Raw genomic sequence first — 16,096 nt, forward strand, 5'->3', positions numbered from 1 at the left:
CCTGCAGGGAAGAGAGCAAAAAGGTAAATGATAGACTCTGAGTTCTGCAAGCTTGGATACCTCTGATTCTATGAAGAGAATTATTTATTTACTTGCTTATTTATTTATTTATCTTTATGAGAAAGGGCAAGCAAGGGCAAAGGCAGAGGAAAATCCTAAGCAATGGGATTACAGGGCTTGATCCCACGACCCTGGGATCGTGACTTCAGCTGAAATCAAGAGTTGGACGCTCAACTTACTGAGTCACCCAGACACCCTTAAATTCAAAGATTTAAAAATGCCAGTTGCTTCAACAGATTTTTCATTCAGCTGAGTCCATCAGACTTCAGCAGTCACAAAAACGTTTATAACTTCACCTTCCTTAGGGGTTCTTTAAAATGAAATACATTCACATCATAGTATCTGTTTGCTCTGGATTCTTACTGCCTCTGTGATAGAACTGGACTTCCCCAGAGGCACATCAAGGGGCTTCTTCTGGCCTGGGGGCTCTGGTGATTCAGAATACCTGGGCCCAGTACAGGAAGTTTTGGTTTCCCTCTCTGCTCTGTCTTTTGAGTTCTTCCTTCTTTCAGGCCAAATGTAAATTTTGTAATGTGTGATAGGTCATTTTTTTCTTAGTGCCTGCCTTTAGTGTAAGAGTGAAGTTTCCAAGCCTCCTTACAAAGGCAACAGAACCCTGATGGCATTTGGATCCTTTAAAGTTTTGGGACTTTCAGTTATTAGTTTGAGTAAAAGTCGCTTCTTGGCCCTTGCCGTAGACAGTGGAATTCCTGAGTATTCCTTGTCTGAGTTCAAAGAACCTTCAATTCCCTTATCGTCATTTCCTACCCATGCGTTCTCGGCTGTGTGCTCCCCTCTGACCACATAATCTTTTCTTGTTCCCAAAGAGGGAGAACCACTAAGTGGGACTTTTGTTATAAATGGAGGAAGAGGGTAAAAATATAAACTGTTTCCTTGGGCTTGAGTGAGGCCAAAGGAAGATTGGAAAAGTAAGAAAATGCACATAAAAAGGATTATGTATAAAAAGCCAGGGGAAAATGGAGGGATGCACTCTTCAAACAGGCATGCCAAGTTGCTGAAAATTGTATAGGGAGTGGGAAGGTGGGTTGGTTCAGGAAGATGAAAGGTGGGAAAAAAAGGAGGAAAGGTTTTCTAGGGGGAGAAAACTGCCATGTGAAGGAATTTGGCCTGTGAATAAGGACCACGGGACAGTCTGGTTCAGCTAATGCCCGGACTCTACGTGGGATGTTGTAGGGTATGAGGCTAGATTTGTTCTCTGTGCGGAAGGGTCTCAGGTTTCTTTTAGGGAGTTTGATTTTGTCAGAAATATTTGTCATATCCAGTGTGTAGGTTATATGGAATCCTAAGTCTGAAATTGTACAGTAGATATAATCTGGGACCCTCATGAGAAGTGGCCCCCACCTAATCAAGCTTTTGAGTAAGTCATGAAATTTCTTCCTTGGTAAACAAATGGCCCAGCAGATAATCTGTCCTTTGAGTCAGACTTGCTTTTCCACATACAAACAAACAGATGTTATTTATGGAAATGGTGAGTGATAGACTGATAACAAATGCCTCCATTTACTTTCTTTGGAAAAACAACAAATGTGGGGATAAATAAAACCTAATTCTGTTCCAAAATTAAGACACAGAAAATTCGAATCATGTGGAGCATACCCAACCCATGAGTTTCTGTAAGGAGACTATGCAAACTAGCCCGATTGTGTGAGTATTAGGGCTAGAAGACATGGAAGTGTTCCCTGCTCTGATTCTCATTCACTGGGTTCAGGGACAGCAGTGAAGTCCTCTCTTGTCAGTGGCACCGAAGCCCCTCCTTCTGTGGCCTTGGGTGGGATCTATAGGCATTCGCTGCTAAGACCAGCCCCAGTTTTTGAAAGAAGGTAGAGATTTTCACATGCAAAAATGCATCTTTTAAATGGTATTTCTCCCTTGGGAGACACTTAGAAAGAGTAGCCATCTTGAATGTTGATGCCAAAAAAGAAGAAAATTCCTGGACAAACTCACTCAGTCCTTCTCAAGTACAGTACCTCTGGTTGTCAGAATTCTGGATCCAGGTGGTGGGTTACATTTTCTATTCAGAATCGAGAACGTGGCTACAGTGAGCTCCCCCCAGCCCTGCCACGCCCTCATTTTCTTCTTTGTTTCTTTTTATTTTATGAACTGAGTTAAGTGCTGTCACCTTGGGGATGTGTTTCTTCAACCCTATATTATAACATTTCAAATGGCACTGTCTCTTCTGCGTAGGATGGCAGCGGTAGGTTCCCTGGTATTGAAGATTAGGAGCAGAGATTTCTGGATGTGTTCTAGACAGTTGAGTTTTTAAAATCTGTCAAAGGAACCCCCGTGGAACAGCCTGGTGCAATTGCAGGACACCAGGACTGAGGTGTGCCAGCGCTGCCTCTAATTGGTTGTGGTGCCTTTGAGTGTGGTCACGTCTTTCCCCGGACTGCAGTCTAGAGCCCATCCTAAACTTTTCTAGACGTTCCTTATTCTTTAGCTGAGGTATGTCTGGATAGTTGAATCCCCTCAGGGGATGTTAAAGAAAATACTTTATAAAAAAGGTCGGAATAGGAAAATGTCAAAAAGCCATTGGTTTGTTTTGCTAGTTTTCCACTTTTAGCACTGACTGTATTTCTTTCCCCAAACACTGGGTCAGATCCTGCTGGGTGAGCAAAGTACTTGTTGGGTAAAAGTTAGACTTTTGACTATAAAATATATTACACCTTCAAACATACTTGACTTTGTTCCAGAGATAAAAATAGGATCTCTTAAAAAATATTTTTAGAGAAGAGAGCTTATGATTGGTATTTAAAGAGTAGAAACTCCAAAGAGAAAAAGGAAATTTGAAAACAAACCCATAGTCTCAAGGTGTACCGTTAGATTCCTTCTCAAGGCAGTGGAGTCCGGCTGGCAGGGTAAGATTGAAGGTTGAGAAAATGTGATTGTAGGTGACAGTCTGAGTTTTTAATATCTTAAGTCAAGATAAAACAAAGAATGAATGAAGTAGGAAATTAGACCCGACTCCTCAAATACGTGGAAATTTGGGATGAAATATACCTTCTTTGTGCTAGATTTATCTCTGACTAGTCCCTTGACCAGTCTCCCTGAGCTAGAAACCAACATGTATTTCTCTGATTGGGTCGGTTTTGTGGCCTTAGTGGCAATTCATATGAGACTCTCAGAATCTCGTTAAGTAGTATTTTCAATTTCCTTTTTCTTTGCCTGACAAAGGGAATTGATGCTTAGTAAATCAAAAATTGGTTTAAGAACTCCTTACACATTGGGATGCCCGGGTGGCTCAATCACTTAAGTGTCTGACTCTTGAGTTTGACTCAGGTCATGATCTCATGGTTCATGAGTTTGAGCTCCATGTCAGGCTCTGCACAGTGTGGAGCCTGCTTGAGATTCTCTGTCTCCCTCTGTCTCTGCCCATCCCTCCCTCTCAAAAAAAGAAAAAAAAGTGAATAATCTTAAAAAAACAAAACAAAACCCTTGTTACACATCATTGTAACTCTTGTTTATGCAATTAAAGGAGGTTTCTATCATGTGTGAGTTTGATTTCTGCATAATATGTTGTGAAACTTCGGGAGCAAATAATTGGTTTTCTTTTGAAAAAGTACTTGAGAAATTTCTATTTCCTGTTTATTCAGTTATTCTCTCATTGGCATGTGTAATTGAAAATTTCACTTTTTATGTCACTGGCCATTTTTGGGTAATGTTTTAATGACTTTGGGAAAAATGTGGTTTGTAATGATTGCAGAGTTTCCTGAATAACAACTGTTTTTCCCTTGTTTTATGGCTGAAACTTTTCGTTTGTCTTTGACAAATGCAGCATCTATTAAGTATGTTTTGAACTAAGGCTTAATGGGAATGTTCTTTAGTATTTTAACACTACTGGCAATTAACACACTGATAAATATTATTTATTTAATTTCCTTAAGCGAAGTTTGTTCATTCAGTTATTTATTTTTTTAAAATAGTTTGTTGTCAAGTTGGTTTCCATACAACACCCAGTGCTCATCCCAACAAGTGTCCTCCTCCATGCCCATCACCCCCCTTCCCCTCTCCCCCACCCCCATTAGCCCTCAGTTTGTTCTCAGCATTCAAGAGTCTCTCATGGTTTACCTCCCTCCCTTATTCATTTATTTTTCTTGAGCACTTACTATGAGATACATGTTAGATATATAATACTGACCAGACACGTTCCTGCCCTGATGGAGTTTGTGTTCCCATGATGATAATCAAACACTGAATATATAAATGTATTTATAATAAATAGAAAATGTAGGGCTAGGTATGGGGGATAGGTAATGTGTGGGCTGTTGCAGTTTTATGTCAGGAGTAAGGAAAGGCCTCCTCGATAATCCGACCTTCTGGAGAAGTCTTGAAGGAAGTGAGGGAGGAAGCTGCAGTGAGGAAGCCAGAGTGAATGGGTTGAGGAGGGTTATGGGAGATGAGGTCGGGAGGTTGCTGCCCTGGAGGTCCCAGACCATTTCTCAGACCATTGTGAGGCCTCTGGCTTGTATTCTGATTGTGATGGGGAGCCACTGAAAGGGGAGTGCTTTGAATTGATGAACATAAATTAGGAAATGATACCCTGAAAGGAGCCTGGGTGGCTCAGTTGGTTGAGCATCTGACTTCGGCTCAGGTCATGATCTCATGATTCTTGGGCTTGAGTCCCACATTGGGCTCACTGCTGTCAGTGCAGAGCCTGCTTTGGATCCTCTTTCTTCACCCCCTCTGTCTGCCCCTCCCCCACTCACTCTCTCTCTCCCTCAAAAATAAATATTAAAAAAAAAAAAAAGATACCCTGAGTGCTGTGGGGAGAATAAAGTACAAGAGGGCAAAGGCGCAAGCAGGGAGTCTGGTTTAGGAGACTGTTGAAGTTTTCCAGATACAAGATGGTGGTGGATTGTACCAGAGTGTTTGTCATGGAAGTGGTAAGAAATTGTTACCTTTAGGAAATAGAGCTCACAGGATTTACTGTTATATTGAGTCCCAGATGGACACCCTCCCCTAGTCAAGAATAGACTTGCCATTTTCTGAGATGGAGGAAGACTTGAAGAGGAACAGGTTTGGATGTGAGTATAGTAAGGAATCAAAGCTTACTTTTGAATACATTTTGGTTGAGGTGTCTGTTAGACATGAGCTATTTACCTAGGAAAGGCCCATAAACATGGATCCATTGGTTGCTTGGGTATATACACACACAAGGTAGAGGTGGTCCAGGCTACAGTTCAACACTTTCTGTAAGTAGGTTTGTAGGTAGTCTTTAAGTCCATGCTATGGGACAGGATGAAATCATCTAGCAAGTCAGTATAGAAAAAAGAAGGCTACAGAGCAACATTGGGTTGCTCCCCTGGATAGGGTCATGAGGAGAATGACCAGCAAGATAGGAGAGAATAGGGTAACCTAGACGCCCTTTGGAGGAGGTATATCATGAAAGCAAAGTGTCCTTGTGTGTCAATTTGAGGAGGAAAGACAGGGAGAATTTGCCATTGAATTGGGCAATGTGGAGATCCTGGTGACCTTCACAAGAGCAGTTTTGGTGAAGTATGGACAGCAACCGCTTGACTGCAGCAGGTCTCAGAGATTGGTTGGGGAGGCAGTGGTTACAGTCAGGAGAGCAGCTCTTTTGAGGAGTTTTGCTATAAGAAGAGCAGAGAAATAGAGCATTACCTGCAGGAGAGAGGACTGGAGACAAGAAGAGTGGTATCCTTGAGACTGGGGCAAGGGTGCTATGTGTTTGCGTGGGAATGAGGATGAAATGAGTAAGCCTTTGAGTTTGTAAGAGAAGAGGTCCATTACTTACCTGGCAGATGCCGGGGGCTGGGGGGGCGGGGCTCGCTTTACCTAGAACCCCATCCTTCTTCAGGAGAAAGGCACGGACAGTACAGACCTTGGTAAGTTGGTCAGCTTGGATCTTAAGAGCTTTTATTTCTTCAGTGTATCAGAGAGTGAGGTCATACCAAAGACTTTGTGACTAGGTTGCTGTTGCGTTTCTGCCCAAATGGCTATTTTTGGGACCGTATGCACATTTTCAAACATGGTGTCCATTTGATACTTGCTTTTGTTTTTTGTTTTTTTATTTTTATTTATTTTATTTTATTTTTTTTTTACAAATAGTTTATTGTCAAATTAGTTTCCACATAACACTCAGTGCTCATCCCCACAAGTGTCCTCCTCCATGCCCATCCCCCCTCCCCCCCACATCCATCAGTCCTCAGTTTTTGTCAGCATTCAAGAGTCTCTCATGGTTTGCCTCTCTCCCTTTCCCCCACCATTTCCCCCCTTCTTCTCCCCCTTGTTCCTCCATCAAGTTCCTCCTAATCCTCCTATACGTGCAAACATATGATATTTGTCCTTCTCTGCCTGACTTATTTCGCTCAGCATAACACCCTCAAGGTCCTTGCTTTTGGATGAGCCATAAGCAGTTCTGTAAGGAACTCAGAATATATCCAGAAATATACTATTACATTAAATGATTTCATAGGCCTACAGAAAGGCAAAGAAGGGTATACCCTCTTAAATGTATAAAAAGGAAAAGAAATCTTGTATATTGTGCGAGAGAGAGAGGTAAGTGGCATAGGTTCCTTCAGAGGATATTAATGGAGAATTGAAAGGGAGAGGAAACTCACATGGTCATTCCTTTAGTGTGTATCACCTGTGTAGCAGCTGTTTCGTCCTCTCCTTCGTTTAGTTAACAGCTACCTGTAAAAAAAAAATTCAAGAGATGGTGCTGGAATATTCCTCGATTCTTATCTGAGAAGGTGCTCACATCATAGCTAGAAATCTTGTCTTGGTTTCCCCTCCTTGGAGGGTTCTGGGACTGGAGCAACCTGATTAGTAATAATAGGTTTGATATTAGTTTGTTTGCGTGGCACCTTTCTTGAGGAACAGAGAGTATTCTGTGGGAATTATTTTAAGAGTCCGTGAGGAGTTTAAGTAAGCCTGGAGAGCAGAACAATGAAGTCCTGTTATTCTAAGCATTATTTAATACTTTTATGATTTGTCCTTCGAAGAATTCTTGGCCTTCGGGCAAGCAGTGGACTGCAGCAGGAGAATGGGCCCTTTGCTCTCTTTCTCACATGTGACCTGTGTATTGAATTGGTTCCAAAGTCTGTTTTGACAGCCTCTGTCAATGGGCGGGGTGATGGCCTGTAACCACCCAGGAGGTGTTTGTGCTTCCCAAAGCATACTTACTGCCTGTGCTAGTTGGTCCCCGTTGTCGAAGTTGGGTGAAGGCATCATGGCATTGTGGATGCAGGCGGAGGACACTGTATGTGTTCTTGACCTCTGATGTGAGTCTTGAACTTGTTATATTTATTTCTTTGGCTGCCTCAGCTTTCGGTCCTGTCCTAGGCTAATGGCTGGAGGACGGCTACTGTGCTCTTTTCTAGACTGAAGTCCATTTGTCAAGAACAATTTTCGCATTTTTGAGTTTTTCTCTGTCATTAATGATCGGGAAGCAGAAGTGAAAGCTTTTCCTACTGGGAGGATATCGGCTTCTCTTCTGTCCCATTCACCATGCACTCTGAACATCTGTGGTTTGTTTTAAACCATGTGCCAGTGCCTCTTCATGGAGGTTTCAGTTTGCACAGGGTCTGGCAGAAGCTGCAGACAGGATGTTGACTCTTGAGTGTCTTGACTGACTGACTGACTAGGAGGCCCACAGGAGGTGCTGCAGGGCTCCAGGCCATCTATGTTTCTAGCCAGAGCCTCTAAAATGTGAGATTTGAAAGCGCTTGCTTCAGATATGTGGGGGCTGATTTATCTACAGGGGACCTAAAAGTTACACTTTGGTCATCAGAAGGACCAGGCAAGAAAGCTGGGTCAGCAGTTGCCCCTGTTCACTGATGATTGGCCTGGCTTTTCCTCCTCAGGTTTGTAATTGTTCATCACCTATTAGGTGCTCCAGGGACAGTCTTTGACCACTAATGTCACCAACGGTTTCCGTATCTTCCCGTGAGATGCAGGGCCTTAGACCAGAATGGCCTCCAGCATCCTATGAATCCCTGATCTTTGTGGGGTTCAACAGTCTTTCCTTGGGGGTATATTCGACCTTTATTAGGTGCCTCCTAGTATGCAGGCATGTGGGCTTTTTGAGTTTTAGTTTACTCAAAGCATTTGGGGAAGATGCTGCTTATAGACGAAGTAGCCTGTGGAGGAAAGTTCGCCGCCACTGTTACTGAATTCCCACTCACGTCCTGACAGATGAATAATTCTGTCTTCAGCTTGTCACATGTGAGGAATTCAAAACTTGGAGCAATTGACCTTACTTTTGGGTACTTTAAAAGTTAAACTTTACATGATACCCTAGAATACCTAGAGATGATTTTACAAGAGGGGATCGGAGAGTGTATTTTCTAATCCTGTCATATTTACAGAGATCCTATTAGAGCTTTTACACATGACAGTCTAGTGTCAAAAGCAGCTGTGAGTTTTTCAGTAGTGCTTTTGAGATTGATGTGGAAAACTAAAGCTCATTAAAATGAAGAAATCAATGCTTCGTGAAGACAAGGCGACCCGCTGAGATTCTGTATCTGATTTAGAATTAGACTGCTTTATAGCAGCATGTTAGTGAAATGCAAAGGGAAATATGAAATAAAATGTGTCTTCTTCCAAGAAGATGTGAAACTGTAAAAATCAGAATTAAGTCATATGAAACTGTCTCTGCCTTTTGAAAATCCAGATGATTCCAGGCCAAAAAAGAAATTTTTTTTTTGGCAAAGAAATAGAATAAGTTTTTAAAAACAATAGGCCTGGAGACTCTCAAGTGCCTATAAAGTGACTACTGTAGCTGAGAGGTGAAACGGGAATAATGATTAAGTGCTTGCTTTCTTTGGATGTCTCTCTTCGCCTAAGTGAGCAGAATTTAGGTGACGGTATGAGCATCTGCATGGCAGCTGCTCGTGCCACGAGTTAATGCCAGAGAAGACAAAATAGTTGGCACACCATTTCTAATTTCATTATTGTACCAAGAGCCAGAAAAAATAGAAGTTTATATTCTTTTGAAGTGGGACGATGTTGTCTCTCCCTCTTTTTTTAAACTGGATTCACACACTTAGATACACAGAGTATTCTCAAGGTATTTGTAAGCATAGTCTGACAACTTAGAGCATGAGCTGGGGTGTGTGTGTGTGTGTGTGTGTGTGTGTGTGTGTACGTGCATGTACTACTGTAAAAGTCTAGCTATGTGAATTTTGTCTGATTGTGGAATCAATATTCTATTGTAGTTTTTTAAATTTCTGAGGTATACTCCAAAACTTTAAATGTTGTGTAAGCATTCAAAATAGTGTTTGGCAAACTGCTTCTTTAAATAAAGTTTTATTGGAACACAGCCACAACCATTCATTTACATATATATTGTTTTTGACAGGCTGCTTTCTGGCTACCACAACAGAGTTGAATAGGTGCCAATAGAGCCCTTTAGGCCAATAACCTTCAAATATTTCTTACTTGGCTCATTATAGAAAAAGTTTCTGGGTGCTGTTTTGCAAGTTGCCTGAAGATTTGGTTGGTCCCTAGCATATCTCCCCACTTCACACTATGTGTCCTGATCTCTAGTGTTGGAACCACTGAATGAGAACGGGAAACGGTCTTGAAACAAGATTTGAAAAGACCTGAGGCTATTTCTCTTCTGGAAGAATCATTTTCTTGTGTTAAGCAAAGGGGCCAACACAAGCTGATCTCTTCAGGCTCCTTCTAACATGAGCTTTCATTACTTACTTGGTAGTTATCTTTGAGTAGGTGAAGGGCTATCATGTGGAAGACACATTATTAGATTGTGAGACCATGGGGAGCTGGGTTAGGGTTAACGGGTTCAACTGGTACGCTTGACCTCAAGAAGGAAGAGCATTTGGTAGGAACAGCTTATAAACCGGCATGTGCTATCTTAGAAGATAATGAGTTCCCTCTCCCTAGAGATGTTTAAGTAAAAGTTGTGTCAGAGGACCTTTGGGGTCCAGCTTTGAAATTCTAACATTTTTTTTGGTTGAGGTTCTTTGTTTCCAAGCTCAGGTTTGACCATGATTTATTTTGTTGAGGGCCTATGGAGGCCTCTTGGATCATTTCCTACAAATGTAATCCTGGTCAAACCAAGGCAGAATTGCCTCTGGTAGGCAGGGGATGGCAGTAGAAAGGCTGGCCCAGAACCAGTCTCTCGTTTGGCCACTGAAATAGCACAGAGGCCATAGGTAGGGCACTGCTTTCTATCATCCTTAGTTTCAGAGATGAACCATCTGTCTCCAGATGCAGCTACCATCTTTGCTTCCTGCCTAGGCTCCTGGAAAGAGGAAGGGACCTAGATGGAGGTGTATCAGAGCTGTAGAGGTGAGATTAGTTTCTGTATTGCACTTTGCCCTAGAGTCTAGATTGGGACTTGGCCATGAATGGCAGTTCTGGGTGAGGTCATCCATGCTCTTTGTAGCTCTGCTGTTGTAGCACAGAAGCAGCCATAGATAATATGTAAATGAATCAGTGTGGCTGTGTTCCAATAAAACTTTATTTTCAAAAGCAGACCATGGGCCAAATTTGATCCCTGGGGCACAGTTTGCTGACCTCCCAATACAGACACTGAAGCTTAGAACTATCTAGAAAACATGAGCTATAGATCTCTCATGTTTTGTGGACAAGGTGAAAAGACATGTCCAAAGTCACACTGTGGTGGAGCCAGCATTATAACCCAGCATCTGACTTTCAGATTAGTGCCCATTTTGTAATACTTTGCTGCCTCTGCTGTGCACTCAGGTTATAACATTTGGTTTTAGGGAGAGGGCCACGTGAGTGCAGGAAATACCTGCTGTAGTGGCCTGTGAACAGCCGCAGTGAGGGCTCCAGGATGGTATTTTAACAGAGTCAACCCTTTAGCCTCATGACCTGGCCTCCCTTTTTCTTAGATGGTCCCTGTTGACAGTAAGACACAAATACAGGTTGCATAAATTAACATGGAGAAATAATGCCCCAGAGTTGTGAAAAAGCAACGGGCTCCCACAGCTGCGTCACAGGATTTGATCACTTCAGCTGAGAGTGCCAGGAGATTTGAGACAGATGTTTTCAGACATGCCGCATGCCTAAAACATTTCCAGGGGTCGGACTGCAAATAGTGACTTAATAAGTGGAGAAACAGGGAAAGTATGCAAGTTGAGGACACAAGAGTTTATTCACCGTGAGGTGCATGGCCAACCTCTTTGCATTACATCTGCCTGTCAGGGTTGACTCTTTCATGTCGTGCCCTCCGTATTGCTCTTTGTCTGCCCGTGAATAAAGTGCAGCATTGTGGTTAGTAATCCCACTCCAGTGACTCGACTTCAAATGTGGTTTTGGAGTGCATCCCAGAGTTCTGTTTGCTAAGCTTCCTACTCCTGTTTCAGAGACACCACTGGATACAGAGCAGCGAGCACTGAAGACTTCCCTCTTTCCTTAAACCTGTCGGGTTGTGGGCTCTCTCGTTCCCCCTCTCCTCTCCTTGCTTTTTTCCTTTTTTTTTTTTTCTTTAAAACCTTCCAAGGCACGTTCATGGATACTAAGCTGATGTGTTTGTTGTTCTTTTTCTCCTTGCCTCCGCTCCTAGTGAGTAACCACACTGGCCGCATCAAGGTGGTCTTTACTCCGAGCATCTGTAAAGTGACCTGCACCAAGGGCAGCTGTCAGAACAGCTGTGAGAAGGGGAACACCACCACTCTCATTAGTGAGAATGGTCACGCTGCCGACACCCTGACGGCCACGAACTTCCGAGTGGGTGAGTTCCTCCACGGTCCCTCACTGTCCTTCCTGAATAGAGTTTTCTGAGATCGCAGCATGTAGACATCCTCCTCCACTCACCCTGCTCTCTGCTTGAATGGGTTTCTGTCTATGAACACGAATATGCTGCTTTCATGAGCTCTTTGAAATCCCTTTCAGGATAATTTTTACCCTGCGTCTTTGGCTTCTCAGAGCGATGGCAACTACAATATTGCCCCGGACTGCTTATCATGGATGCAGCCTGTGGCGATGGGGAGGCATCCATAGGACAGAAGGGAATAGCTTTTACACTGAGACCCTACTGCACAGCTCGCATTGATCAGCCTCACATTTAATGTGCTCAGTAATAAGAGTTTGCGCTAGATCTGACTCCTGTTACAAAATTTGGATAGTGTTACTTAAGTTAAAATTTTCACTTTATGAATAGTCATGTTGCAAAAAAAATTGTAAGAATTGTCAAAAACTGCATTTTGGTCGTAGAAAGGGATACAGACTTGCATCCTTTGCCACATTTCTGCTCACATTCTGCCACAATTCAGCGGGCTGAATTATAAATTGATCTATGACGTAGATGTAGGAGAAGAAACGCTAGTGGCTTGCTGTCAGCACTCAAAACCTTTTAATCTTTCTTAACTAATTTAAATATGAACGAGGGTGGTCCCTGAAAAGGAAGCTTTTTACTTAAAAAGATTTTTTTTTTGTTATTTTTACTTTCTCGTAAAGGGCAAAAGTATTGCGGTCCGCTCAATGCTGTCACACTGCCATGTTGTCATGAATACAGTATTTTTGTCACGGAAAAATGTCTTTTATTATTTTTTGACCAATTATGGTTTGCCATGTGTACTCAAATAATCACAGACACCCACATTACTTTATGAGTTACTCACAAGAATAACCCAAATGTCAGACAGATAATAACACTGGCTAGATCTGGTCTTTTTATGGAATATTGCTGTTTAGTCTTGAGCGTGTGTGTCTGGGGGGGTAGGAGAGAGGGTGTCTCTTTCAAACTGATTATCATCAAGACAAAATACAGGGGGGCAGCCTGAAGTTCTTATTAGCTCTTTTGATTATTCTCAGCTTTGTTGTGACTCCTAATCCTTACGAGGTCAAAGCAGTATTCCTGAGAATCTGTACATGGAAAAATTGTGTGCCCGTAGATATTATTTAAAAGGGTATTGTGAGTTTCCTGGCTATGATAGGGGTGTTTGGGCATATTTTAAAGAAGAATTTAGCTGGTAGCTGCCAAGTGGCACGTTACGCTTAGCAGGGCAGAGCGCCGAGTCTAATGGGAAGCGTGTTGAACTGATGATCGGGAAACTAGATTCTGGTCCGGATCCTGCCACTAACTATCCAGTTCGCAGGGTGTGACAGTTAATGTTTCTGGACCTCAGTTTCGTCTTCTCCGGAAAATAAATGGGTTATGTTTAGTGACCCCTGAAATTAAGCCTGCCTTTAAACTCTTAGGACTTTTTATGAGCAACAAGTAATATTATTTTCCGGAGGATTGTAGACAATGAGGGGAAGAGAAAAGGCAGTTCCCAGTAGGTTATTATGCGCTTAATGGCTTTTTCCCACTTTTACTTTTCTTGATTGCCTGCCTTGCTCTCATTGCTTTCCTAGCTCCATCCTCAGCAAGAATCACTGCTCCTCTTCTTCCTCCTCCTCCTCACGTTTTTCATAAATCTTTACAGTAAGAATGACAAAGTAATCGGATGGGTGGTAATTTCTTGGCTTACCGTGTATTCATTTTGAAACTAAATATTTGAAGGCTTTGAGAAACAGAGGAAGTCTACTTGTTAAAACATGCTGCACACTTTCCTGTCTGGCATTTAAGCAGCTGTTTAGGAACAGGATACAGGTAGCCTATTCAAAATATAAAACGGAGCAAACTTCTTTACACAATAAAAAATTTCAAAGCCAGAACTCAACTCTGCCACAAAAGGATTGGCAGAATACTATATGAGAGAGAGAGAGAGAGAGAGAGAGAGAGACAGAGAGAGAGAGAGACAGAGACACAGAGAAGGCATGGTAATAAAGTTTCACATTGGAAATCCTGGGAAATAATTAATTTCTGTCCTGAGCTATTTTCCCTTTCTCTTTATTTTAATTCAAAGATTGGATAATCTGAGGGACCAATTTTCAGTTTTTTAAATTGAAGAATGGTAATTTTGTAGAACTTACAGATTATGATTTTTCAGAAATAGAGAAAATTTCAGAAGTTCTTTATTTTAGACATATGTGTCTTTGTGGACTTAGCTGGTTTAACCTAGCTTTGTTACTTATAAAAAGGCTTTCTGAGTGGCTTTCTCTCTATTTAGATTTGCTTATGACAGGTTAAATTTTTTGCAAGTAAGACCTGTATATGGAAAATTGAACAGCTTGGGGAAAATTCACAATTCACTATAACTTGTTCGCTGCTCTCTTTGGCCTCGGGGATGTAAAGTGTGGGGACTCACAAACTTGTTCTGTAAAGGGCCAGATAGTAAATACTTGAGACTCTGTGACACAAACTGCATGGTGTGCAACCACTCAGCTCTGCCGTGGCCATGAAGGCAGTGTAGGCAGTATGTACGAGAATGGGTGTGGCCATGTTACAAAACCCTTTGGCGTGCCAAATTTGACTTCAGTGGCATAGTTTGCTGACCCCTGCTCCAAGAAGTCAAAATACTCCTGAGGAAACCGTATGGATTTCATGGTCAAGGGAGCTTAATTAGACAGTCCATTTTGATAATCAGAGCAGCAGAAATGATTTTGAGCGTTTCCATAGTGATATATAGGTTTTTTTTTTTTTTTTTGAAGGAAGTGGAACACATACTATTATTCACATTTTCTTGATAGAGAAACTTAGGCAGTGGTGTAAAGTGAGCTTGACTTCGTTCCACGGCAAGTCTGTTAGCTAGGACTGGAACTTAGATGTCCTTAGGATATCTGTGTACTTGATTGCCTGGGGTCTGACCACAATGTGTAGGGGGACAAGGTGAAGAGCCTCATGGAGTGGGTTTCATGGGAAGGGCGGGTGGTTGAACAGAATAGGTGCCAGAGGGACCAGTAGCCCTGGATTGGAGTTCTGGCTTCACCATGGCCACTGGACATATTCTGGCTTTAGGTCCTCTTGTGCAGATCACTGACCACATAAGAGGTAATAATAGATATATAGAGGGGCGCCTGGGTGGCTCAGTTGAGTGTCTGCCTTCAGCAGTCATGATCTTGTGGTCTGTAGGTGTGAGCCCTGCGTCAGGCTCTATGCTGACAGCTTAGAGCCTCGAGCCTGCTTCACCCTCTGAGTCTCTCTCTTTCTCTGCCCCTCCCCTCCTCGCACTGTGTCTCTCTCTCTCTCAAAAATAAATAAATATTAAAAAAAAATTAAAAAGATATACAGAGGATGGTTCTTTAGCAGACGTGGTTGATGTTGGTTTCTTGCTGTTTTGTGCTGCTTCTGCGCTAGTATTTCTGGTCTCTCGTGATGGTGAGTCTGCGCTGCTCAGATGTGAGAGGCAGGTGTATTTTTCATGACTATTGAGCATGTAGTCTCTGTTCTTGAGTATTCAGTTAGAGGAATCCTAAGTATAACTTCCACTTAACTGTGAGGCCTGAATGAGGATGATATCTGAGGCAAGGACTCTGAGATTCTAGAATAAACTCATTTTTATGAACATGATATTGGTATGATATAACAGAGCATTTACATAAGTGGCATTTTCTTTAAAGCCGGTTTCTAATTAAAATAACTTTTCTGTGACATTCTGAGCCTTGCCTCTTGGCTCTCCCTGCCTTTGCCTTTTTAAAAAATGGAAACATATTCCTATTTGGGTGGGCCAGCAGGTTAACCTTTGTTGTTTTAATGGGTTCTTTCCGTTCATAGGGATATAATGAAGACGACCTTCTGGTATTTTTAAAGTTGTTTATAGAGTCATAAGTTCCCCTAATAAGAAGAACACAGGAATTCATGTTGTCACAGCTAGAATGTTTGAAATAAAATAATACTATCTGGTGACATAGCTTATTTGTAGAGCCACTCAAAAGCAATCATGACTGTTAAAATAACACATTTGGTTTATATGATGCTGCTTTCTCTGAAGAGTTACAGGGGACTCAGTTTCCATCAGCATCAGCTGAATAATTACAAAAATTATTTGATAATTTGAAAAGTATGTTCCCATATGTTACTTCATTTGATGCTTAATTCCTCTGAGAGAGGTAAATTACAGTATTCATATTTTGTGGATATGAGTACCATGTCCCTGGTGGGTTTGATTAAAGGTGACTCTCAGTCAGGCTTCCCTTCTCAGAGTCCACATATCTCCTGCTCACCATGTTGCCAGGTGAGTAT

The 16,096-nt window shown here is 42.1% G+C and overlaps 1 protein-coding gene across 8 annotated transcripts in view; it reads left to right on the top strand.

Moving 5' to 3' along the window:
* Positions 1-16,096, top strand: part of LTBP1 (latent transforming growth factor beta binding protein 1) — a 399,796-nt gene that overhangs the window by 155,287 nt on the left and 228,413 nt on the right. For 5 of the 8 annotated variants that reach the window (XM_077772762.1, XM_077772764.1, XM_077772765.1 and 2 more), the window contains one exon: positions 11,594-11,761. The exons of 1 other annotated variant lie outside the window; for it this stretch is intronic. In XM_077772762.1, the coding sequence (XP_077628888.1) occupies positions 11,594-11,761 (168 nt within the window). Of the gene's footprint in view, positions 1-11,538; positions 11,762-16,096 lie in introns of those variants that run through there. 2 more of the 8 variants (XM_077772770.1, XM_077772771.1) reach the window with 1 other exon arrangement.

The sequence above is a fragment of the Crocuta crocuta genome, unplaced genomic scaffold, assembly GCF_008692635.1.
Source record: "Crocuta crocuta isolate KB4526 unplaced genomic scaffold, BGI_CrCroc_1.0 scaffold363, whole genome shotgun sequence".
In the NCBI taxonomy this organism is placed as follows: Eukaryota; Metazoa; Chordata; class Mammalia; order Carnivora; family Hyaenidae; genus Crocuta; species Crocuta crocuta.